We start from the raw sequence: 27,831 nt of genomic DNA, 5'->3' as shown, positions 1-27,831 counted from the left end.
CCCCGCCCCCTTAGCGCTGCGGCGGAATAGCCGCCGCAGCGAAGATGTTAAATTGAAAATCTATGAGGGCTTTACTTTTTCTGGTCTCCTTTTCTAACCTCCCTCGGTTCACATACTAGTTTCCTATCATCCTGGGGTCAAGTTATTGAACCTTTGCTTCCAAAGGCTAATTTTACCATTCTTGCGGTATTTAATTTTCCCTCAGAGGCCATTGCCACGCGAGACTCCAATCAATCAATCAATCAATCAATCAATCAATCAATCAGAGCATTTATATAGCGCGCTACTCACCCGGAGGGTCTCAAGGCGCTTGGGGAGGGGGGTCCGCTACTGCTCGAACAGCCAGGTCTTGAGCTGCTTCCTGAAGGTGAGGTGGTCCTGGGTCAGGCGGAGGTGGGTCGGGAGGGAGTTCCAGGTCTTGGCGGCGAGGTAGGAGAAGGACCTTCCCCCTGTGGTAGCTCTTCGTATGCAGGGGACGGCGGCGAGGGCGTGGCCGGTCGATCGGAGCTGGCGTTTGGGAGCGTAGAAGTTGAGGCGGCTGTTGAGGTATCCTGGTCCTTGGTTGTGCAGGGCTTTGTGTGCGTGGGTGAGGAGACGGAAGGTGATTCTCTTGTTGACCGGGAGCCAGTGCAGGTCTCGCAGGTGTCCGGAGATGTGGCTGCGACGGGAGATGTCCAGGATGAGTCTTGCTGAGGCGTTCTGGATCCGCTGGAGTCTCTTCTGGAGTTTGGCGGTGATTCCGGCGTAGAGGGAGTTGCCGTAGTCCAGTCGGCTGGTGACGAGGGCCTGGGTGACCGTCCTCTTGGTCTCGGTGGGGATCCACCGGAAGATCTTGCGTATCATGCGTAGGATGTTGAAGCACGACGAGGAGACGGCGTTGACTTGTCTGGTCATGGAGAGGGAGGAGTCCAGGATGAAGCCCAGGTTGCGTGCGTGGTCTGTTGGTTTGGGTGCGCTGCCTAGGGCGGGTGGCCACCAGGAGTCGTCCCAGGCAGAGGGTGAGGATCCCAGGATGAGGACTACCGTCTTGTCCGAGTTCAGTTTCAGGCGGCTGTTCTTCATCCATTTGGCTACTTCCTTCATCCCTTCGTGTAGGTTGGCTCTGGCGGTGGCGGGGTCGTTGGTGAGGGAGAGGATCAGCTGGGTGTCGTCGGCGTAGGAGATGATGTTGAGGTTGTGCTGTCGTGCAATGGCTGCGAGGGGACTCATGTAGACGTTGAAGAGGGTTGGGCTGAGCGAGGAGCCTTGAGGAACGCCGCAGATGACTTCGGTGGCTTCTGATCTGAACGGGGGGAGGCGGACTCTCTGTGTCCTTCCGGCGAGGAAGGAGATGTCCATTCCAGTGCCTTCTCCTGGATTCCGACGTTGCTGAGGCGCTGTACTAGGGTACGGTGGCAGACGGTGTCGAAGGCCGCGGAGAGGTCTAGGAGGATGAGGGCCGCTGTTTCTCCGTTGTCGAGCAGAGCTCGGATGTCATCGGTGGCTGCGATCAGGGCGGTCTCGGTGCTGTGGTTGGCCCTGAAGCCAGACTGCGAGAGGTCGAGGGATCCGTTTGTCTCGAGGAAGGCGGCCAGCTGCTTGTTGGCGGTCTTCTCGATGACTTTTGTGGGGAATGGGAGCAGCGAGATGGGTCAGTAGTTCTTGAGGTCGGAGGGGTCGGCTGATGGCTTCTTTAGTAGGGCGCTGAGTTCGGCGTGCTTCCAGCTCTCCGGGAAGGTGGCGGTGTTGAAGGAGGTGTTGATGATGTCCCGCAGGTGGGGTGCGATGACAACGTCGGCCTTGTTGAAGACGTGGTGAGGGCAAGGGTCGGTCGGAGATCCGGAGTGGATGGAGTTCATTGTGCGGATGGTGTCTTTATTGATGCCTTTATTGATTTTTGTGTACAGTATGGGTTTTCCACAGATTGTATCACTCTCTCACACACCTGGCAGGACATGCTAGATGAGATTTTTACCAATTCTAATGGAATTAGGCTCCATTACATTATCCCACACAGCTGATCCGAGCGTTCAGAGGTAGCCTTTTCAGTTGACATTCACTCCTGCTGCTGGCTCACCGAGAGCTTTGAACAGGCATAATTTAAGACAGAACTGGAAAAAGGTCTTGTGCGTCAACTTGAAGGAAGCACTTATGACAACCCCTTTTTGCTCTGACTTAGACGCGGATCAGCCTGCTGAGGAATTTCTTAGTTGGATTGACTCTGCTTTAGAGGCGATTGCTCCAATGAAAGTATATAAATCTCGTAGAAGTAAACCTACGGCCCCCTGGTTCTCAGAGCAGCTTAAAAAGTTGAGGCAGATTTGCCACAGGCAGGAAAGTAAATGGCGCATAACTGTGCACCCAGAAGAAAAAAGCAAATACAGAGTATTACTATTACAAGCTTATAAACTATTTTTTAGGTCAAATCTCTATTTTTCATGCCGAAAGTCAGATCGGCAGACAACTCCCCTAAGGAGCTTTTGAAAATCGTCAACTCTTTAGTTAATCCTCTATCTCTCTGACAGCTGAGTACCTCAGAAGAATTCTGTGAGGGTTTAGCCACTTTTTTAGACAGACAATCTTGAATATCTACTCCGAGTTTTATCCTTCATGAGATCAAGATACTGCAAGCATTTCTCCTGCTTGGCCTTCTGCTGAGAACCCATCACTGTTTTCGTGTTTTTTGCAGGTCACACTGACAAAAGTTAAAAAACACTTGTCTTGGGCATTAAACTGGGCTCCCTGCTAGAGCCCTCTTCTCCCAAAGTTCTGTCACTAACCGCTGACATAGTAGCCAAACATCTCACTCTGATCCTCAATCAGATTACTGATGTAGGAGTTCCCCAGTCTCTCCTTTGCTTAAGAAACAGAACCTAAACCTAGAGGAACCTAAAAACTATTGACCAAATTTCTTATTACCTCCACCTGCACAATTATTTAACCGCATCGCTGCGGCGGTTATTTTTCCGCTACGCGGCTTTTTTCTAAAAGCCGCGTTAGATGACGAGCTCAGCTCGTCATCCGCACACGACCACCGTGGCTGATGACGAGCTGAGCTCGTCATCAGCATCGAAGGGGTTAAAAAACATCTGAACCAGTAACTGATGGAGTTCATCGATAGATATGCCCTCTGTTGGACTTGGCCCTATTTACAGGGTTATACCCAATGCTTTTGCCTTTTTCCGCCTATTTTTTCGGACCTGTTTTTGTTGGTTTTAGGACTCTGGGTGTTTTGCCACTGCTAACCAGTGCTATAGTGTGTATGCTCTCTGACTAAATTGTATTGGTGGTTGGTTTATCCATGATTGATATATCTGACTTCCTAGTAAGGCCCTAGTAAACTGCTACAAAGGTGCCCAGGGCCTGAAAATCAAATACTACTAGTGGGCCTGCAGCACTGACTGCAACCCACAAGAGTAGCTCTGCAAACATGTCTTAGTCGGGCCAGTGCAGCACCTGTAAGTGCAGTTTTAAATTGCCATTTCGAGCTGGCAATTGCACCAACTTCCCAGGCCCCAAACTTCCCTTTTACTGCATGCAAGTCACCCTAAGGTAGGCCCAAAGAATGCCCATGGGCAGGGTGCAGTGTATTTAAAGGGTAGGACATGTACTGGTGTGTTTCTCATGTCTTAATAGTAAAATACTGCAAATGACTGCTACCACAACCATCTAAAAAGGGGGCTTAGCAACAGGGAAGCAGAAACGTTTAGCAGCCAGGAGGATAAATTACTTCAACTTGCAATTTGTTTTTAAATTTGGATTCTTTGAATTTCTGTCTAATTTGATGGGTCTGTTCCACTCGCATTACTGATGAATGCCGGGGTTACTAAATACCATGATTGTACAGTCTTGGTACCCCCTCATTAATTCTTTCTTCCACCAATACACCCTAGCTGCTCCTTTATCTCACTCTTGAAGGCTCATTTCCATCCCATCTTTCCCTTTGGCAGTCTTTATCCATCTGTCTCTTCCTCTTCCTTAACAGACATTCTCTCTTTTGTTCTGGGTCAAAGTCTGATGATTAAAAATAAGTCCTGGTCCAAAAACAAGAGTGCTGGTGGGCCCCACCTCTAACCACCAACTCCAAATAAGCACTTCCCTTACCCCTCCAGCCCAGGTGGCAGACATCTTTAGCACACAGCACTTTGTTGTCATTTTCTGTAAGGTGGAGGTCAGTCGGTGGCTTCTCTCAATTATGCTTTTTATTGTTACTGTGAGCCAAGTAAGTGACAGTGCGACCTTAGATTTAAGGATTTACCAATTAACCAAGCATTACAGTGCACGTTATTGATTTGCCCTTGATGTTAAATGTCCCATGGTATAGATTAGGTGATTCATATTGGTCCATGGCATGAAAGCACTAAGCAGTGCTAACCACAAAACGCATTAGAGCATCAATCTCATCGGGTTCACCTCGATTACTGTCTACTTGGGGTTTAAAAGAAAACAACAAACGTTTTCATCCCTCCACAGAAACATGCATTCTCACAATCACTGATATGCACAGAATGTAGGGCCAGATGTACTCAAATTGGATGCGAAAGAGTTCCAACCAGAGCACTGGCTTTTTTTTTAATCCAATCGGATTTTGTCAACCGACCTATGTATTAACAGTTCAATTAGCAAAACAGGGAGCCACAGAATTAATTTCCTAATTATTATGCAGGTTGCATTTGCGATCCCCTGCAATCGAAGGTAATCGCAGGAATGACGGCCTGCAATTCAAAATGAAAATCTTTTTATTTTTTTTATTTTTTAAAAGCAGTCTGATTTCATTAAAGGAAAAGGAACTGTTTAAAAAACACATTCTCAATTTTAGAAAAGTTTGGCAGAGGCCCTCACCACAAATCCATTATCTTTAGCTTTAACTTCAAAAGAATAAAAACTGTGCCACATGTTGAAGAGAAAGCACCTTATCTGGCTTAAGGTAATTACAAGCAGTTTTCATTCAGGAGTCATACTGCTGAGAACTGCCTCCCAGAACTTCGGAGGCCGCCTTACATATGTTTTAAAATGCATTTTTGTGAGACTGCATGGTGTGTATTATTGTGATGGTTTTTAATATTTTTCAACTAAAATGGACAATGACTGACCCTTCAAAGACTTAGGGCCCCATTAGGATGCCGGGCTGATCAACCCCGCCAGGCCAGCGGTCGGGGGCGATCCGCCCGCCATACGTGCCAGAATGACCCCTCGCCATATTATTATGGCTGGGGGGTCCGCGGCGGATGGAAAGACCGTCTGCCGCTTTTCCGCACCGGTCGCCTTGCGACCGGGTGGAAAAGGGTTTCATATGGTGGCGGTGTCTATCAGACACTGCAAGCCATATTAGAATGGGCTTTTACCAATGCCTTTCTGTTGCGGCATTGCTGCCACGGAAAGGCATGCAGGGTCTGCTTTGGGGGCCCGTTGTGGGCCCCCAGGGACTCCGGAGGGGTGGGGGGTGCACATGGGGTGTACCTATGGTATCCCACAGCATTTCAAAGAACAACGTGGCCAGCACCGCACGGTGCCTGTCACGTTGTGCTTTGAAATGCACAACATATATTTTTACCATTGCCGCAGGCAGTGCTTTCAACACCACCCGCCACAATGTTAAAAATACAGGATGCGCCCGCCACTCTGGCGGGCGCATCCTAAGTTCCCTCACGGGACCCCCGCCCTTATGGCAGGCGGTCCCTTTCTACGATGGGATGGCGGGCGGACAAAGTCCACCCGTCATCCTAATGGGCCCCTAAGTTTGAATAGAAACCAGTTGTGCATTGGGACTTCCACCACCCGACTGGCTCGAGGTCATCAGAAGCAGAATTTCATACCCATACGAGGTCACTCAGTACTTCGTCGACTTACTCGAGATGCTAAACTCAAATGTAGACAAGTTCAGGGACGGTACTATCTTACTGAATAACTGACCACAGAACAGTTTAGGTTAATCTCAGGGTTATCCCACTAAATTAATTGAAACTACTTGAATTATTTTTGGAAAATTTGGTCTGCATTCTGTAGATCATCTACTATTCCAACACCCTGTTCCTACATTATGAGGCTAGTAATTGTACTTTTATTTGCCAAGCTCTTACTTAATCAATTATTGTTGCTACTCAAGTTATGATGTATGTTTTCCATAATTTTATTTTCAATCTTGGTATTATTGAACTCTTTTTATACCCAATTACTTATTTTGTTTCTATCACTAAGCTGATTCGATTAGCCACATAAAACTGAGCACTTTATCAAATTTAGGGAGTACTGCTCATACTTTTGGGGTATTAACTGAAATGGATCCAAGCTCAAGATCTGGTTTGGGGTAATTTACAACCCATGTCCACTTGTCTAGACCTTCACAGTACAACAACGTTTTTCACACTATGGTTTTGAAAAAAATTACGCAGCAACCCAGCTCGGTTTGTGCTGCTGAACACTAACAACAGTGTTCTGGCATTTCAGGCAGTCTGATAGTGCCAGAAAGGGCCAATGTGTATGTTGTTATTTTTGGTGCATTCATGGCCCACAAGACCAGAAAAAAAAAATTTCAAGCTGGCTCATCAGGCACTGCCACCCTGGCCGAAAGGCCAGCCTAACACTGACCAGCAATACAAAGAAACTGAACACCATATATATTTGTCTTGTACGTTCAACTGCTTTCTTCACATAGCAACATGATGCCGTTCTCGCAGTACATTTGGGCCATGTGCCCTGCGGACGCCATAAGTATGTTTCATTTTTTGTTTTTCAAAATTATTATAGAATTTTAGATTTCTTTTCGGAGCATTTAGCTGCTTCTACTTGCATTAATGCAACTAAAGGCCATCAAGATTCCGTGCACGTGCACATTGATCGATAAAAGTTGGGAATGTTTTTCTTGAAAGTCTAAAATTGGTCTGGCAAAAGTGCATTTTCTATTTATCAGTCTCTAACTGAAACTACAAGTCTGTAATCTTACGGCTGCATTGATATACATGTTCAATGTACATAATGTTGTCGTTATTAAAATGCATTAACTTAGGGTCACGTTCACAGACCTTTTTGCACAAGTCAAGCAGGCATGTGCAAAAAAAATAGTAATTTATAAATGCAGCTTCATTTGAAGCATCTATTCCACACTGATTGCACTTCTAATGGTTCAACGAGTGGGCGACTCTGCCCCAAAATGTCACTCTTAAGTGGTTAAATAAAAGGGCTACTCGAGGAAAAACATGGAATATGAAAGAAATATTTCCGTAATAGGAAAAATAAAAAAATTTAATTTACATATTTAGCTTACCTTCACTACATTGATTTACCGCTGGGAGGCCAAGCCGCATGCGGTAGGTTTGGGCTGACAGCCACAAAAAGAAAACTACATCTGTCATTGCATTGTCAGGAGTACGTCTAAAGTCATTTTAGGAATTATAAAAATAATTGCAACACTGCTAAAATCATAGTTATACGCTGATGCTTACATTCCTAACACATAGAGCAAGCATATTCCCTATAGTAGCTACAACGAGCTGTTAAAAATATACATTTTTTTAAATGACTATTTTATATTTAGCACTGTATGAACCGAAAACTGCAATTCACTATGTGAAGAAATCATTTCACTGCTCATAATTGCTGCTGCATTCATTCAGCACACACAGACTCCTCCAGAGAATGTGTTTCCCAAAGTTTGAGTCAGCCTTCACAGGATTCCACGTCTCAATCTCTGGTGGCAAGAAGAGTTCTGCAAAGGCTATTCCACCTCCTAGCTGGTTAGCTGGTTTATGGAACTCCCTTACGGCCAGTGGGACAATACAGACCTCTGAGTGACAAAACTCATGAACTAGAAAGGAGCTGTAGTGTGTAGCAAAATATCACTACAACCCTGAAAGTTCAAAATGTAATCTAATGTTTGAGCAGTAAAGCAAACTTTGATTTGCAGAAAGCCCTAGAACAGAGTGAGAGCAAATGTCCATAGCTCCCTTACATTAATTAAAATAATCGTTCATAATTGGCTGGGAAATCCAGCCAATTATGAATCCAGCCAATCAAAGTGAAGGGTTAGGAGACCAAAAACAAAGAGAAGGAGGAGGGAGTTTTAGCTTAAAGATCATAAGACTGATGTTTGGAGTGAAATATTACCCTCATAAGTGCTGCGCCCGTACAACGGCCAACGGCACCACTACCTCAGGAGTGCTGCCGTCGGCCATTGGACGTTCCAACTGCACCTGCGCAATGGAACGTTCAGCACTGGAGATGGACGTTCCATAGCAGCTAAGGTGTTAGAGCAGTGAGTGTGTTGATCAACAAAACAGGGAAAGTGGTGAGCCAGCGGTGCTGTCAAAAATTGTGGTAAAAGAATGAAAAAAAAGAATACACAGAATATTGTAAACCTGTAAGGCAGTATTAGAATGGTATATGTAGGATGTAATGTTTGAATCTTTCTTCACAATAATATCTCTTAAAGGGTGGGCATGCAATGATGGAATAACCAAACCCCTACCATTAGCGATGTCATGGCAACCGATGACTTTTGATGTGTCTCAAATACCAGGCTGATGGACCTTCCGCTCACCACTGTTCTCTCTTTTTAGGCCATTACATGAATGCAGGAAAACTGTCAATATTTGCTATTTCATAACAGAGTGGTGTGTCAGTCATGTAAAGTCAGACATGTTTACAGAAGCCACTAGCCCATAATAACATGATGTGATGCTTGAAATAATAGGTCTCTCGAAAACATTAATTGAAAATGAGAGGATGAAGATTGACGACCAGAGTATCACATGATGAAACCATGACGATCTGTGAAATGCAACTCCTTGCGGTGACCGGCAGGCTGCCCATATACAACCACATTGGTTCATACTCAGCTGACAGTTTCCTAAGGATTCCACAACGAGACATGTGAGGATGTCAGCAACGGTTCCTTTGACAGCCTAACATGAAATAGCTAGAATAGATAGCACAAAACTCTAGACCACAAATCCCTCTGGATTTCTGTGGACCGTTATCTTAGATGTGGGCAACGGGGGGAACAACGTTTACAACGCAACTTTTACAACGCACTACCTTTACTACGAAACATTTACAACGCAACATCCATTACAATGCATGCCATTACAACGCATGTCATTACAACACAGTCATTACAACGCATACCATTACAACGCATACCCATAGTACCCTTACACTATCCAACACTTACCCTACTGTTGCACCCCCTGGAGTTAGAATAGTAATTTTTACCCCTACACTATCCAACACTTACCCTACTGTTGCACCCCTGGAGTTAGAATAGTCATTTTTACCCCTACACTATCCAACACTTACCCTACTGTTGCACCCCCTGGAGTTAGAATAGTAAATTTTACACCTACAGTATCCAATACTTACCATACATGCAATGTAATGGTATGCGTTGTAATGGTATGCGTTGTAAAGGTAGTATGCGTTGTAGTGGAATGCGTTGTAAAGGTCGTTTTTAAAGATGCGTTGTAATGGAATGCGTTGTAATGGAATGCGTTGTAATGGATGTTGCGTTGTAAAAAATGCGGTGTAAAGGTATGCGTTGTAAAAGTATGCGTTGTAACGACATACATCCGGTCAACGGGGTCTGCAGCATTTGAAAGCCCTGTTCATGGAATACAGGTTAGCATGATACAGCTGTGGCATGTCTTACTGGTTCTGACTGAGACATTTTTCTATTCCACTCAACTATCCAAACTCAGTGCCACATCTTTTGTCCAGCCCTCTCGAGTACAAGGGGTTACTGTGGCAGAGTTTTATATCCAGGGCCACTGGAATTATGCAGCAGGGGTGGACCAAATGCAGCAGCAGGACGCAGACATATCATGACAGGCTACTTCTAGGAGTTGTGGAAAGTGCAGTGAAGCACAATCAATCCCCTGATGGGGAGGATCTGTTTCACAGGTCAAAGCAATTAGGAGGAAGAGAGCTGAAAGGAGGAATGTGAAAAGAGGTCAGGTATTTAGGGCCATATGTATGAACACATTTTCCCATAGACACAGAATGGATAAAACCCTTTGATAGATCTGGCCCTTAATGTGGGGCCAGGGATCCCACTATTTAAGGAGTTAACTCTAAAAATTGTAAGTCACTGTGCACTGCTGTGAAGGCACAACATTGCACAATGAAAGCCAGCGCACCTAATTCTGATGCTACAATATTATACAAACAGCCAGATTCATCAAACCAAAATCCGCTCGCAAAGGGCCAGATTCTGAGAATCTGGCCCTTTGCGAGCGGTATTTTTGCATTTGGGAAGCATCATCCCAAATGCAAAAATCGCAATTTTAGAAATCGCTACATTGCGATTATTTGCATTTAAGGAATCTCAATTTTAGATTCCTCAAATGCAATGGATGAAACATTTCAAAATTGCGAATTCGCAATCTGGGGCCGCTATTTACCGCAAAGTCTAACTACGTGGTAAATAGCAAAAACTTAGAAAAATGCACTTTAGTGCATTTTACTAAGTTGTATGTTACACACACACATGTCCTTGGGACATGTGTGTGCGCAACACCAGAGTACATTACCATTTGAGGGGTGCAACAGGGTGTGGACACCCTGGCATGAATGGGAAAGCCATTGCTTATTTGCGATTCGCAATTAGCGAATCGCAAATTAGGAAGCAGTAGAAATCGCTAAAAATATTGCGATTTCTACATGCATCCCGTTTTGCGAGTCTTTAATAGCGATTCCTTAAAATTCGCTATTAAGGACTCAGAAAACATGACTTTGATGAATCTAGGGGAAAGTCTTTTGCCTTATCTAAAAAAAATGATGGTCACAGCTTTATCGTTATAGTGTATTGAAAAAACGCACAATCTATTTTTCAAGAAGCAGATATACGAATTTTGATACAGGACTTGGAAAAATGCAAATCAATGTATTTCCAATTGGCGACGAGCACACATGGAAACTCTGTACTCTCATTGCTTTCTACCCAACCATTTAATCGCTCTGACTAGAGGGGACAGCAGGAATGTTGGCGTGCTCCAAGTTACCTTCACCTTCTTACACTTTGGTTTCTACCCTGAGCAGAGTTATCATTAGTGGAGCAGATACAGTGCCACTGGGGCAGAGAGGTCGGAGGGGGGGAGGGCATTTTAACTCACTTGTGTCTCTCTTTAACTAACCAGTCAGGGAGCAGGACACATTTCCTTGCTTGCATGAGGGCCTGTATGGCCCTGGCTTTACCACTGGCTAGGACTCAAGGAATTTGAAAGAAAGACAAGCTCTGTCAGCACCGGTGTCCCCTCCCTTGTCCATGTCACTAGGCCTCTTTTAGATGGATCCTCAGTGTGCCCCGAATCTTGTTGCTTGAACTATGAGGTTGTACCTTACGCATAACTCCTTTGAAATGGGGACACAGGAGGCCATATTTCCCAATTTTCAGTGGCAGTCTGAAAGTAGTTTGAGTCACATAGGATACACAGTGATTGATGCAGTGAGTTTTATGATTCACTTGATGGGGCATATCCCCATTCCAACAAAGTGCAAGTATTCGAAATGCAAACTTTTCAATGCATACCTGATAAACTGACAAAGAGCATGGTGCACATGTAAATATCAGTCGTTGGCACTGCCTCAGCTGATGACCTACAATTCCTTTGCCGGACCAGCAATCCACATACGGACTGTTAATGTCATTGGATGTGCTTCCTTCTGAGACAGGAGCTCTGTTCATTATAGGTCTCCCTTGGAAACAACTCTTCATATAGGTGGCGTGCACGTTATAATTACAGCCTGGTTAAGTCAAGTCATTTACAGCAGTGGTTCTTATCCTTTTGACTTATGTGGACCACCACTAAATCGTTACTTGAACCCGGGACTCCTTCTGAGTCATTACTGGAAGTTAGGGATCCTCGGCCTAAGCAGTTTCTAAGATTTAAAATTCTAAACAATACACAAAAAATTCAAAAACAAGTATACACCAAACAAATGCTCAAATATTGAAATATTACGTTTAATGCACAATCAAACATAGAAAGAGCTTTCATATTTCCAATTTCTACTATTTAAATGCATGTTCTTTATTAATTTTATTTTATACATTTTCATATTATTTAATTTGGCAAAATCGTACCAGCCCTCTTGAGCAGGCTTTGTGGCCCCCAAGTGGCGTCTGACCGCAGGTTAGGAACCACTGATGTACAGCATGCCACTCTGTGCCAGATGCTTTTGAATGAACCAAGACATGTATATGCACACCAATTTGAGGCTTTTGCTGGCTATGTGGACCTATCAAAAGTCGAGGGATTGGCATAGAACCCAATTGCCTTTCACCAGACCTCAATATCTGAACCTCTACTGCTATAGCTCATCTCCCATAGTGCAGAATAAGTCAGTCTATTCTGTTTTGTTGCAATGGATTAATTGTGTGACCTTCAGTTTGGTCCTGCATCGCAAACACACAATTTGGCAAATTAAAATGGAAAGAAAATTAAAGCCATGCCATTAGAGGTTATGTTCATGAAAAAGTTACCTAATGAACCTACTATTAGAAAACAAATTCATACAGTATTAGAAATATCCAGTAATCAGAACTAGGGACAAGTAGGGTGAAACTAACAAAGCCTGCTCAACAGTGGCAATCCCTCGTGTACAGACAGAAATCACAAAAAGTAGCACAGATCACAGTTTGTGCAGCTGATCTTTATAATTGTATTGTCTGCAACACACCCACCCAATAATAAAACAAAAGCACTCTACTCCTTTTTGTAAGAATGATAAGATTTTGAGCCAACCAATAAATACATTTCAGCAAAAAGAGCTCTTGCACAACAACATTTCATACATATATTTCTTAATATTGCTCGCATTTTATAAAGTTGAGAAAAAAACAACAACTTACTGGAATTACTAATGAAGGCCTCGTAGGATTCCCAATCACTGTCATTCCATGAAAAGCTGCCGGTGGTGTTGAGCAAAGTGAAGTCCCGGACACACTTTTGCCTTAGGTTGCCCATGAAGAGCTGAAGGCCTATGAGGGCAAAGACACTCAAGCAGAACACAGTCAGGATCATCACATCTGCAAGTTTCCTAACTGACTGGATAAGGGCGCCAACAATGGTCTTCAGTCCTATGTGGGGGACAAAGTCCAACAGCTTATTGGCCAAAGCAATCCACAGCACTGCAAATTACTCAAGATCTTTCACCGAGATGCTGAGCGAGAGGTAGGTCTGTATTATGTGCCGTGATAAAGTTTCACTCACTCACTAATATAGGACCAGGGGGTTCAAGGTTGCACCAGGAAAAGCAGATCCATTAATCCACTAATATGTAAGGATATCTAAGTACGATAAGTGTGCATGGCATGAATCTAAATGAAAGCTATTTACATGGTCAGTGGCTATCCTGAAACTCTGGCATGGACCCATCCCATGCAGGTTCTATGTTTGACACTCCTGGTTTCGGAGACAGTGCCAATATTAGGGTGCGAGGGCCCAATCAACTTCATTTCATAGTTTGTAAAAGAATGTTTGTGATTAGCTCTATTGCTTAGTGTACCTCAGACCCATGGTAGTGAAACTACTGAACATACTTAGGGATAAGGCTGCCTTCAGTAATGTTCCTCTCAAAAACAATCAACTCAAAAACAAATGTGGGAAATCAAAAGAGGAGATCAGTCTTAGATTTTTTTCGACTTTCTCAAAACCTTTTTTATTTTCAAGTATAGGTGTTGGAAAAACATGTTTTTTACTTTTGAAAATTAATCCTGCTATGGAAAATAGTAAGGTAAATGCTAGACTATAATGCTTCCTTTACAAATAACAGAAAACAATTAAATTGTGCTGTGCAGAGGATATGATTTTAGTGAAGATATCTGTTGCTGTGTCAAGATGCACATTAGTTGGTAAACATGAAGAATTTTGGAGGTACAATGTTCATCTAAAAGTGGTAATTTAAATTTGTAAATATATATTTAGTATCACGTTTGCAATGCACATAGGAGAAAACATTGTCATGTACAATATTTTTATTTGAGTATCATCACTAATAAAGTTTTAGTTGATTACATTTTATGATAGTTAGGCTGCTTAAAAAGTGGACTTGTGTTACATTTTTTGTTCATTCAATTTATCATTTTCCTCCACATGTACTTGATGGTGAAGTTTTTTATTTCTAAAAGGATGACTGCACAAGGGATGGAAAAACATTCCCAATTTTAGGAACAATATTTAGAAAATATAGCAGGAAAATTACTTTCAAGTCAACCCAGAGGCTTTTGAGACAACTGGGCTCATTGGCTCTGCTTGTTCACTCAATGTAAGTTAGCTACTAATAAAACATATCTCACACTTGTTATTAGCTGAAAGTTCAGCCCTATTAAATTCTCATAGTTATGGAGATCGTGCTGCGTTAAAAATGAGACTGCATGTTTGGAGCAATTGGCAGCTCTATTTTTCCTGAATCACCCTTTTGTGATTAGCGATTGTCTTTACATAGAATAGTGTTAGGTGATGTAAAAGGGCTCCTACAAGGTGAACATCTTGAATGAGCACGTCAAATTCAAAAATGACTAAGGGCCATATGTATCAAGATACCAATTAGCGATTCTGTAATAGCGATTTTTAAGAAATCACTATTTCAGAATCGCTAATTGGTATGTATCAAGAAAATCGCAATTTTTTAGCGATTTCTTGATATTCCTTAATTGTGAATTCGCAATTAAGGAATACTTTCCCATTCATTTCTATGGGCCTCCTGGCCCATAGGAAGGATTGGGAATTTTATCTCAATATGCGATTCGCAATTTGCTAATCGTAAATTGAGAATAATTTCAAGGGTGCAGGGGTGGCCAAAGGACACTCTGTTGCACCCCTGAAATAAGTATGGGTGCACATGTGGTGCACATACATGCCCTAAGGGCTTGTATGTGCGTCACATGGCACTTTTGAAAAATGCTGAAATGTGCATTTTTCAAAGAAATTGCAACTAACCACCAAATAGAAGTTGGTGGTAATTTGCGATTCCTTAATGGCATTTTTGAATTTTTTTTGCTTAATACATTGCATTTAAGCAATCGCAAAATAAGGAATCGCAAATTTTGCGATTCCTTATTTTGTACCCAAATTCCTACATACATACCATTTTGCGAAAATGAGTTCGCAAACGCCTTTGCAAACCCATTTGGCCTTTATACATATGGCCCTAAACATGCTAGAATGTCTTTATAATGCGCCAGTTCGTTTTTTGTGCTTTATCAGAATTTGTAGACTTATTCTCAGGACACACACGCCAGAGTTATCATAGGTCCCCTGAAGGTAATTTATGTCCAGAGGCATAGATGACATTTTTTTAAACAAGTTAATCAGGATCTCAGACCCTTGTGCAAGGACTGGCACAACAATACTAGCAGGCCAACATAATGAATTAAATGACAGAGTAAATTGAAGACTTTTCTTATCGGGAACCTGTCGGTGAGAACTCCAGATGTGTCTGAAACGGTTCCTTTCTTGGAAGAACAGGAACCCGACTCATGTTGCATCACTAGCCCTTTTGTCTCCTTCACAGTATCCGAACATAAACATCTGTATTTTTTAGCAGTCCGTTTTTTGCACAACCTTCCACTGGTGCTCTACCATAATATCGAAGTTAAAATATCAAAGCTAATTTTCAAAATGTAAAAAATTTAGGTATATTGGCTCTATTATATTGACTAACAATTTATTGTCACAGTAAGTGGAGATGAAGTTAAGATTAGTAAATCTTCTGGTGGGATGCTCCAGTCTGTTGTAGATTTTGTGGCTTTGTATACCTGTAGATTGATATTCTTGACCCTGATATTGAGTCATGCACCCTCACTCAACTTAGCAATGATTACCTGAGCATTGTGGACACCCTTACACCACTCAGACTGCAGAGATAGCTCAACTGCTTACGGCTCTGAACCAGGATGTCTCCATTCTGTAAGATAATGATTGTACAGAGCCAGTCCTCTATATTTCCATTGAAGACATATTAATGAAATTTGCGTTTACAAATTCTTCTAAAGTGAGCCATCAAGTGTAAAGTGAATCTCTTTGAACAGAAATAAGAGAATAAGGATATTTAAAAAGCAAATTTGACACCACACCCAAAAAACAAAAAGATAACACAAATTGGCAAACAACTCGGCGGCCTTTGTTGTATGCTACTGCTATGTGATATTACATTGCGCTAACCCGGCTGAGAGGCATCAGGGCCATGCAATTATTTGATATTTGACAGAAATAGTCTTGATGTTTTACGGAATTATAGTTTTTTTGCGATATGCTTTTTAATTTTAGAAATGCAGGATATTTGGAGGGAACGTGTGATTTTCAAAATTTTCAGAACTAAGCCAGCAAAACAAATCTTTTAGAGCAATCACAGCAGTGAGAATAAAAGCCTTTGTAATAGCCCTTTCACAGGATACTTTCTCCGTGTTCAGCAGGTGGATTGAGTCTGCCTAGAATAGCCTGTCTCTGAGTGTCTCAGCGACCCACTTCAAACTCAGCTTTCACAAGCAAGGCGTCTACTTATTCTGCTCAAAATAGCATTTCCTTTTTTATCTACGTGTTAGAAATCAAGAAAAAGCACCACTATGTGGGATTTCCATTTTTATGAATCAGGCCCTCTGCCTGCAGGTAGGCTATTTTTAGACACGTTTTTTTATTACCAGACACCGTAAAATGAATGTTGTGAGAGTAACAGCAGGGTTCTGGCCCAACAATCCCCGGGTAATGGTTGTTTCAAATGGAAGTCCATTCATCCAGGTCTTTGGGATGTAAATCATTGGAAAAGAGCAGTCTATTTACTGAGCAAACTCTAGTACGCTTTTACACTATGTACTAGCGCAAAAACCTCCGCTGTTAGACAAAAAACTGTCTCAAAACTCCTTGGCAAAAATAGCATTTGCACCAAGTGTTTACCAAATTTACTAACAGTGCAAAGTAAAGAAAGGTGAGTGCAAAAGGCATTGCGCCATTTTAAGAACATTATTGAACTTTTCCCCCCTGATTTTATTCACACGAGGAAGTGAAACCACAATTAAACTCAACGCGGACTCAGGTCTCAAAAGGCTCTAAAGCAAAAAATAAGCACAATCCTCCCCACCCCCCCTCCCCGAGGTCCATTTTAGTGCTGCTTCCTGGTTGTACATTAACGGTTGGTACTGTAGCTGCGGTATGGTCCCAGGCGGAAAAAAGAGCCTGGAATGTTTATGTAGTCAAACAATTTTGGGAGCCTGCCAAATCATTGGCATTTTGTCTTCATGTTGCAGTTCATAATACCCAGTTCCATATCGGATTTCTGTCGAACTCTCCAAGGCCTCATTTGCGGTATGGCTACCCATGTTTATAGACTGGTAAGCTAACATTTTGCACTCACCACCAGGGCCGGACTGGTCCCGGGTTTTTTGTCATGCTGCCAAGCTGGGTGCTGATTTCGTTGATGGGGACCTGCGTGTGTTGAACAAAATTTGTTTTGCTTTGTTTCTTTCGAAGTACACGCAGGACTTACACTAAATTAGCCCCCACCGCAGTGACATGAGCCCCCAGCTTGGCAGAATGCCAAAACGCCCAGCAGCCAGTCCGGCCCTGCTCACCACCTAAGATAACAAAATAAGGTTTGGCAAACCCAATAGGTCTAGCTTGCATTTGGAGCTCCAATGAAAACAATGGCTATCTGTGTATAATCGACCTAAGAGATAATCAATGCAATGTTTGAGGATTTCACAGCACTTTAGGGATGTTAAAAAATTACCCCATGCATAGCAATGCCAGCACTCCATAGAAGGTGAAAGTATACACCAAACAGCCAAAAGCATGGAGTGAGGAAAGAATATTACCCTGGGAGGACGCAAAACACTCACTATGTACAGTGTAAAGGAATTGTAAGAATATGTATCCTGACAGGTGCTGTGTCAAGCCCAACTTAAAAAGCTCAAGGAACATAGGATTGTGTCTTAATCAGCTGCAAATTAAATTAATTATTAAAAGTTTGATGAAACTTTTGGTTGGAATAAACAAAAAATCAAGGTAGGGATCTTTTTAAGGTGGAATTATCTGGTGTATTGCCAGTCTGTTGCTTTGTTTGTTGAACAATTTGCATCTGATATTTTACAACCGTGTACTGTGATGCAGAAGATGCTTTAGGGGAAAGGAAAATATGTTTATTACGCAACTTGTTTCATTAGCTTTGAAAGCCTAACAGAAAAAACATTGACTTTTAAAGTAATCTTATGTAGAATTAATGAATTAATACCTACATGGGTGTTCCTAGCAGATTCCTGCTTATGGACACCCCACACTAGACTCCCATATACGGAAGCCTAGGTAACACTGTGAAGCAAATTTCCTGCGGAATTTAATTTCAAGAATTTTCATGAATTTAAATACAGCAGATCTTCTTTTTGCAAATTGCATAACCCTTTTAGTCAAAAAAGGGATAAACATCATGCTCCCTCCCTATGAACCAATCTCAAAGTCATTCTAACTTCATTTCCCTGCATTCATTTCTACCAGAAAATTTATCTTAAAGGCCACGTGTGTCCAAACTCTCTTTTCATACGTTTTTTTATAAACCCTGTGAGGGTAGGTAAGAGGCTACAACTGAGGATTTGTTTAAAAGTACATTTTCAAAAGTGTACATTTGAAATCTTGATATAAATGAATTTGCAACCAAATATAATTCAGCCGCATAGGGAATCCTAACCGTGGTTGTAGCCTGTTTCTTTTGCAGACATTTCAAAGACTGACGGTTAGTGTGGTTTTGCTCATATAATGAGAAAGGAAGAGCGTGATCATGTCCAACAATGGGCACATAACTCTCATTCAATCTAAGACTGCCTTAGTCTCTGGTTTAAAAAAAAATCAGCACAAAAGGGGTCTAGACTGATGTTTTATTTTAGGTGTCCTTTCTGAGAACTCACACTCCCGAAATCTGCACCACCCCTTCCTTAAGTAGCAATGGAAGTAAGAAAATAAGTTATGTGAATTTAATTGCTTGAAGTGCATAACTTGCACTTAATTTCAACCAGACAGAGAGTACCTGCTAGCATGATTTAGAAGGATATATTATTTTAATTTTCGTCAAACTACCTCACTTTTATTTGCTTATTCTTTCTTTCACAGACATTAAATGTGGAGGATATTTGAAACAGACACCTACAGAATTTGGTCCTGAGCTGTTTGGCATAATTAGCCAACCCAAATGTTTGCGAGTTCCCTTTATTATTCAACAATTACTTTCTTTTAGAGGTAGTGTTTTGTCATTTGCATAAATCTTAAACCCATTAATACATTCACTTCACTTGGAACAAAGGTGGATATCAAATCTCAATTTCATTCCCCTAAGAGGTAGGGTAGTGGTTGGAGGTCTTTCTTCTCCGTCTAAAAATTAAATCTAAACATGAACTGCGTGTTTTGCTTTTGAGATCCATAATATCATTTTAAAAGTGAAAAACACCTCAATATGGGTGATGCATGCATAAACAGCAGCAAATGATTATCTGTAACCTTGTGTAGTTTGTTTTCTGTTTGCTCGTTAATGAAATATAGATGGATTTTTGATATATTGAAGCACTGGTATATTTGTTTCACTTATATTATTCATTTATCTTCTTATAGTAAGGACAAAAACATTCTAATCGAAACAGATTGATAGATCAGTATAATTTATTTGGTAAAGTGTCTTCATTATTCACTACCTGAAAGCTATTTGCTTTGTTTAGTTTTGCCTAATATTGTATCTATGGGGAGGTTTGCTGCCTGGTGCACAGAAGGATCAATCTAACAAGGATGCTCTCAACCAGGGATCAGTGAGCTGCTGCTATAGAAGAGCAAGCATGGTCTGTGTAGTAGGATCTGAGGTTGTCAGAGCCAAATTCATCTACACCAGATTGGCCGAACATAATGCTGGCGGTATTATGGATATGCAAGCCATGCACTAGGAGAGCGGGTAGAGAAGGAGTTCGACCTGGCAACACCCCTACTAACAGTACATCTGTCGGAGTGGAAAGGAGGGCGAGCGGAAATCAAGAGTCTTATAACATTTACAGAGAACATCAGATTAATTCAGATTGCAAAAGAAGCCATTTATTCTGGATACATGCAGTTAAAGTTCCATTTTCAGATACATGCTTGTTACAAAGGCATACCTCTCTTTTAAACATTGAGGCACACACGCCATATTTAGATACAGAAAGACATGTCTGAAATGCAACTGACAACATTGTCATCACTTGCAACAGATTTACAGCGAGGCATGTGAAAGTGGTTCAGCAGAGGACAGTGTGGGAACAACTTTATACCTATGACCTCATAATTCACAATGCTTAGGACTGTTGTTCTATAATGTATGCAAATTCAATTTATATCAAATAAACTTTTTGGATAAATCTTTTGGTAAAATCACTCTTATGTTTTGTGGTTTACACAATGTTGAGGTGCACAGCCTGCAGACTAATTCTGCCTTTGACTTCTGGCAATAATATGTGCATTGTAAGGCCAACATATATCAATAAATAAAGTCAGTGGAATGTGTTGGTGAGAATAAAGTGCTACACACATGGGGTGGTCCAACACTATCCAATATAATTCGATTATGTGCGTTGAATAAACCATCTCGTTTCAGTGACATGTAAGCTACTGGTTTGAACATATGCTAAACTTCTTATTCTCCAGAGCGCAGGGAGGTAAGATTGGTGCGAAGCGGCTTCGCCTACATGAAAGTCAAGCCAATGTTGACTATAGATTCATTTTCTCATCCCTTACTAGGCCTTCAATCTAATTGTGGCATGTGAAACTGTGAAAAACTTGCCCAAGAGGATATTTGAAATAATGTAAGGTCATTAATTTTAAACCGAAAAACTACCTTTAACCACTATTTGTAACTTGTATTACCCTCCTACTGCCATTGTTCTTAAACAAAAGTATTAGATTAATTGACTGGGTTTTTTATTTTACTGAAATTTATGTGCAAAATGTTACCTTTTTGTATGAACCTGAAATGAAGGATATTCAATAAAGTTTAATGAGAAATCTGCTCACTGCACTAAGTGTAACCGCGTATACAACCTGCAAGCAAAATAGTAAGTTAAGTCTCAAATTACTTCAACTGAAGGATTATAAAAGGCACTTTGATTAAACACTTCAGAGCTCATGTGGATCTGGGAACCTTCTATCAAAGTATACCTCCAAAAGGCACTATGAGGAAAAAACATTACAAACCTGGCAAAACATCTGATCTACAAGGACAACACCGGCATCCCTTAAGAATAGGAAGGGAGTTAATGATGCCATTTTGTGCTGTCCAAGGAAGATGCGCTCACTCAAGAATGCATATTATGCCCCTGAAAGACTGATAACAGATCAAAGAAGCCTAACCACTAAGGCAAAATGACATTAATGGACCCTTGACTTTGGTGCCCCTCCATTTGTAGTGTAAATAGTCAGTAGGTGTGGGAAAGCCGCCTAGTTTTTTTTTCTTACCGCAAATGCACTTATCACGTGTTCTATACCAGAAAAGTCATCTGCAGGATAAACAGGACTTTCATGTTGCTCGTCATAGTCAGAGCTGCATTTCCGCCATCTGTTTGAGAGTATACATTTTCTGACATACCCTTCCATTGTGGCTGTCAATAGTCTCAAGACATTTGTACTTGACCTAACCAAAGAATCAGTCACCGGAGAGAAAAAGGACGTTTTGCAACTTACAGGCAGCCCGTAATCATAATCGACCCAAGAGTCCAATTGTATAATGAATATTATCTCTGGTCCTAATTGAGAGACCTTCAAGCAAATAAAGATGAGGTCTGGAAGGTAATAGACAGTGAGTGACAGATTTATTGATGTATGGAAACTGCAAAAGAAGTTGACACATGAGTGGTGTAAGGCACTCCACTTTGACTTACCACTTCCTGTCATCAGGAGAATGGGCCGTGGTAAGTCATAGGTAGCTGGATCAATGGCAGAGTTTCTGAATAGCCAAATAAGATAACTTTATATACATTTGATATAAATGAAAAACTCAGTTAAGTAGTCAATTGTTAACCCCAAATATCTGGAATGGATCTGGAGTGCCTGGCTTCTACTTTAGACACTCCTGCTGCTAAGAGTAGGACAGCCTGAGTGAATCTAGTCCGTTTCATACAGGATAATGCTCATCAACCCATCACATAGTAAAACCCTGTCTAGTTCAAAGAATATCCACAACAACATTTACGTGTTTCATTTATGACCATAAATTGTGCATTTACTCCAAACATTCAATAGGATTCTACAGTGTCTTTAGTTTTATCCGCAAAGATTCCCAAATTGGCGCAACTCTGAATGTGCAGTGTGTTGTGTTGAAACATTTAAAAGTGCCATTTCAGATACAGTTACTGAAAAATGAAATACATCAGATAGTTTTTGTTAAAAATGGTTAGGGAAAACAAGCAATATGAAGTGCAATGCAAAAAACATTAATCAAAGGCAATTCTTAAAATACAAACAGCATGCAAATACTAATAAACACAATTCTAAAACATTACATTTCTTCCATTTAATATGAACATCAACAATATATGCAATTTGTTAAGGTTAGGTTGCATTTGTGTCACAGATTGTCCTAATCAGATGTTGGCAATCAATCAACTACAACAAATTCTTACAAGTACTACTTGCTTGTCAATTTCTTAGAATCGGCAGCGTGAGTGTCAGAATGCTTTTAATCTATTCAATTTTTCATTGCTTTCAGTGGCTTTGTTTTCCAGTAGGCCGTTTTGTTGAGAAAAAAACAGTTCTCGTTTTATTCTATATGCCGCTAAACTGCAGAGGGATGGGCTTAGTGCTTGTATTGAAAAGCAACCAAGATTATTGTTATACAAGCTCCTGAAATTTGATGGATAGCAAGAATAGTAATACAACAGAACATTTCTCAAAAGATCTAGGGGCTTTTTTATGAGAGGCTTGCGCCGCCGGAACGTCACTTTTTCGAGGCGACGCAAAGCCACTTTGATGGCTTTAAATGGCCTGGTAGATATGGAGTAAGACAAAGCAGCGGAAGTCACTGCCTTGCCTTATTCTGCATCAAGGTGCCGCTTCATGAGCGTTGCGGTGGATTTTCTCACGCAAAACTCACAGACTTTGACGCTGCCCCAGATTTACTTAATCATATAAACCTGGGGCAGCAACAAAACCATCTGTATCCCCTGAGCAGGCGTAACAAGGAGAAATATGTTTATTTCTCCTTGCTATTTCCTCTTTCCATGTGTGCTGCATTCCGCAGCACACATAGAAGAGGGAAAATGCCTCTCGGATTGTTTTTGAGCAGGAAGGTGCCCCTTCCTGAATAAAAACAATCCTGCATTCAACGCAGACACCCTTGCACCATAGTGCAAGGGAGTCTGCATTGGCACTATGCAGCAGATTATGCACCAGTGCAGGGGGTAAAGACAGGAATGCACTGTATTTCATAAATATGGTGCATTTCTGCCCTTTCACATTGGTGTATGGCAGCACAGTAAGAAGACTTGTGGCGTTGCCTTACGCCAATTCCCCATATGATCTCCCTTGCCTCCCATGTCCATTGGCAGGGCTTTCACACACTGTGCAGTCTGTGTGGGACACCTCTGTTCTGGAGGTTTCAACTCTTGGATAAGAGGTGATAGAAGCAATTTAAATTCTATGATTTTTCGACTATTAGACCCATATTACACAAGGAGACATATGTGCATCTACGGAAATACGCAAGATTGCCACCAGGTGTGCCCTGATAGCCCTTGCACGATCAACTGTACATCATTAAGCATGAAAAGGATTGTTTCATGCCTCCTAAAGATGGGCTTGAAAGGCAGCTGTGTCTGGTACCCTGAATCATTTCTACTCAGCTTCAAAAGCTCTAAATGCAAGGCTATCTGCAGAATGGCCTTAAATGTTGAGGGTGGACTGTGGGTCATCGATAGATGCTTTTAATCCACCTTTGGGAGAAAAATAAACAATGACGTTTGGCAATAAGAGTATACCTTAATGAAGTAGGTAGACAAAACATTTAATTATGATTAGTAGAAAGACGGAACAATAGAAGGTCCATTCTGCATTCTAGTGCTCTGGCTAAGGGGTTGGTGATTTGGGCTACCAGACAGCAATGGCCAGTGGAGAAGGAATATTGGAAGTGATCACTCTGTACTAGCTGTGGGCCCTTTGTACTGCTGCAAGAAGGGTGACCACCTCATTCCATCTCTTTACTGACACAGTTTCCAGTCCTGAGCTTTTGTGTGTCAGCCTAGTACATTTTGGGTGCTATAGTCGCTGGCTGCTTCTGTTGAAATAATTAGACTTACACACCTCATAACAATGATTTTTGAGAGATGCCCCTATGACTGCCAACATCAGATTGGGAGAACCAAGTTTGGGGCTCACCATGCACCATGTCCCATCCCTTTACCTCGCCATGCAGGTCAGATGTGTTAAACACTGAGGCTGAATGACACCTGTCCGCAGAATACAAATCATAATCTCAGCAGAATAGCCTCTTAGACGCGAGACCCTCTCAGACTGGGAGTACAGTTTTGGTGGGCACGCAGTCAATTATCAGACTCACAAACTGAAAAATCAAAGAACTAACAGGCAGCTCCAGAGTCACTGCAGATGACTCCTTGAGTATAAATTCCCCTTTGAGAGCTACAAAAGGGAGGTGCTACGCTTTACATTGTTAATGAGTCCAGTTGGTACTGCTGCTGGAGAGCATGGGACATCACCGGTGTTGTCAGAGAAAAACAGTAACAGAACAAAGGAAAGGAAAGAGAAGGAGACAGCTCTATTTTTCAAGCATCTATATTAGTTTAGACTTGTGGGGCCACTGCGGTGCCTATTTAAATTCTATGCCACATCTGGGTGCACTACGCGACCACCAATTATAATATGAAGTGAATTCTATTTCCGTGTTAATAGACAAAACATTGATCATGACAACTGCCCAGTAGTGTCACTGGACAGCAGCTCAGATGGAAGAGTGAACGAGACTGTGATTGTACACACCTGGCAATTTTGTGTGAATTGAGACAGTGCATAGTCTTACATCTTTGAACATGTTTGAACCACTCTACAAGATGTGCTATTTTTTTAAAGGGAAAATCTGTACTTTCCTTAACTGCTTAACAAAATAGTAAAAGGCAGGCGTCCAATGCTTAAGCAGACAAGAAACGAGACAACATGAATGCTATCTTTGGTTAGACCCTTTTGATTCCTTGACAGCAGCCCATTCACTGATGAGATGGGTCGCTTTCTCCTCCCAGTAGCAGGTTGCGGTTCAAGGAAACCTGGAACTCCAGAACACAAGTGATTTTATTGTTTTGTGCAGGAATCCACCTGTAAAGCAAATTATTTTTTCCCCGCATCCACTCTGTCAGAGAAATTAAAAAAAAAATAGGTGGATTCCTAATTTTTCACATTTCTACACTTTAGAGCCTCATTTCCTAGACTGGTTCAATGCATAAGATAGATTTATTGCCATTTACATTGGACCACGGGACTCACAGAATCTGATTTGTAATCACATAGGAAGGATTAGACTATATTTGGTGTGTGGAGACACCTTTTATAAGTGTGGAAAGTTCCATAAATATGCGGATTTCTGCAGGTGTTCAATGCATGGGTGTTCCCAGAGTACTCACAGCAGGGTTGTCTACGCCAATAAGGTTAACACACACATACAATGTGGTAATTTTATGGGCATTCAGAAATATATTCGATGCATTTCCTACTCTTTTTGAGAACTTCTACCTTTACTCTAAGATAAGCAAAATAAAAATAGAGCAGAAAATGGAGAAACATGAAAAATTACATGCTTCCAAGGGCTGGGGAAAGGAAGCTTCTCCGTAGAAATATTGCTAAGGGAATTAAACAGAGATTTATAATGTTTCCAAGATTTGTACAATTCATATTTTAATTTTATTTTAATATTATGCTCTTGATTTGGATAAGCCATGTTCCACAAACTGTTAGATTTCATATCATTGATCCACTGTCTGAAATATGGCTCAAATAGCATTCGCTTGATATGCCTAATATTGATAAGTCATGGCGTTTTCAAAATCATAGGAGGGCATCAATGATGACAATGATTTAGAACATACTAATGTACACAAAAAGTAATGGGAGGAATGCTTGAATTAATCTCAGCCACTGGTAATTACTTGGGCCACACTCCAGTCCATCCTTATTTTGCACACCATGCCACCTCTGTTTGGACCCAGTTTTATGCAAATCAGTCTTGAACCTGCACCAATGTGAATGGTCTAGCCCGAACTGCCAAACTAGGTCTTCTCTGATTCGGAACACAAGTAACCCAGGACCGGTTTTGGATGGCATGGTGTACAAAATAATTATGGACTAGGTCATTACTTTTTAATATAATTTAGTTTGTCACCCATAGTGGGACAGGTATTCCCAGATGTGGGTACCGTGCGCACTGAATCACTGGAACCAGCTGTACCTGGCTGATGAGCCCATAACGTGGGCGAAACAGTCCTGGGTTGCTTGTGTCTAGAATCAGGGAGGACCTGCCTGGCAGTTCGGGCTGGACTGTTCCAGTTGGAGCACAGTGAGGACTGATTTGCATATAGCTGGGTCCAAACTGAGGTTGCACAGTGTGCAACATACCAATGGACTGGGATACAGCCCTGAGTAATTACCAGACGTTGAGATTAATTCAAGCATTCCAAAATATTGATGAACTGGATGCGGCTTTGAGTAATTACCAGTGGCTGACAATAATTCAAGCATTCCATCCGTCACTTTTTTGTATACTTTAGTGTTTTAGAACATTTATTTGAGAAAAGTCAGGCAGCAACTTTGAAAATACATGAGGGATTTTATCAAAGTTAATTTTGGCCATGCAATGTAGCATAAATAGGGTAATTGTTTGGCTCCTTCCAGAATGAATTGTTGACGACATTACTCATGCCATTGCATGTAACTTCATAAATGACATCATCAATGACATCAATAATGACAACCATTTCAGAGGGCCAGTGATATTTTCATTGTCATTCTCCATCAAAAGGACCGAGAGAATGACAAAATACAACCAAGTAGAAAAAGACAAACACACATGAAGATGAATAGATTGGCAAGTGAAAAGAGAAATGGAAAGGCTGAAGGCCAAATGGGGAACGCTAGCAGAGAGATAGTGGTATGGGTGGAGACAGGTACCTTAAGGACTTGGATAAACAGACAGACAGACAGATGGACAGACCAATTGATCGATTGATCAAACAATCGATCAACCAAAAGAAAGACAGACAGATTGATTGATCAATCAATAGACAGACAGACTGATCAATAGATCGATAGATAGAGACTTGGGTATGCACTACAACTTAAATCTGTAAAGCAACTCAGGAGCAAATTTGCAACAAATGGAAAAAGTATTCTATTGACAGGTGCATTCCCTTCATTCCATTCCCAATCAGTTCCTAGCATGGCATTGCACCATGTGTCACGCTCATCTACGCTCTACGAGGACATGGAATGGGGGCTCGGGCAGCAGCCTCAGTGTTTAACCTGAGTCTCACCTGGAATAACTGAAATTGTTTTCAATGCTCGAAGTACTCTGAACGTTCGCAAGGCTGAGACATTGCCCAGGTCCACAAATTCAGTTGCATATCTGTAACAAGGGAGAGTCACACACAAGACAGCGACAAAAACACCATCAGGCAACAACAGTGAATGGGAGAAGAGGAGGCAGGCGGACAAAGAGCATCATTTAAAGCGGGAGTCACTAGTTATTGTAGGAAGAGGGAGCTCCTTACCTGGGATTACTGAGATAGCTTTTAAAGCTCTCAGAACTCGGAAAGATCGAAGGGCTGAAACATTGCCTAGGTTTACAAATGCGGTTACATACCTGTAGAAC

At 41.6% G+C, this 27,831-nt stretch overlaps 1 protein-coding gene across 2 annotated transcripts in view; it reads right to left on the bottom strand.

The window, feature by feature from the left end:
• The window catches only part of LOC147688594 (sodium channel protein type 5 subunit alpha-like), a 1,046,042-nt gene that overhangs the window by 721,253 nt on the left and 296,958 nt on the right, over window positions 1-27,831 (bottom strand). For both annotated transcript variants that reach the window (XM_086941454.1, XM_086941453.1), the window contains exons 6-7: window positions 27,494-27,585; window positions 12,824-13,051 (exon numbers count right to left, since the gene is read on the bottom strand). In XM_086941454.1, the coding sequence (XP_086797580.1) occupies window positions 12,824-13,051; window positions 27,494-27,585 (320 nt within the window). The remainder of the gene's footprint in view (window positions 1-12,823; window positions 13,052-27,493; window positions 27,586-27,831) is intronic.

This window comes from Lissotriton vulgaris, chromosome 10 (genome assembly GCF_964263255.1).
Source record: "Lissotriton vulgaris chromosome 10, aLisVul1.2, whole genome shotgun sequence".
Classification (NCBI taxonomy): domain Eukaryota; kingdom Metazoa; phylum Chordata; class Amphibia; order Caudata; family Salamandridae; genus Lissotriton; species Lissotriton vulgaris.
This window is presented reverse-complemented; position numbering and strand designations above follow the sequence as displayed.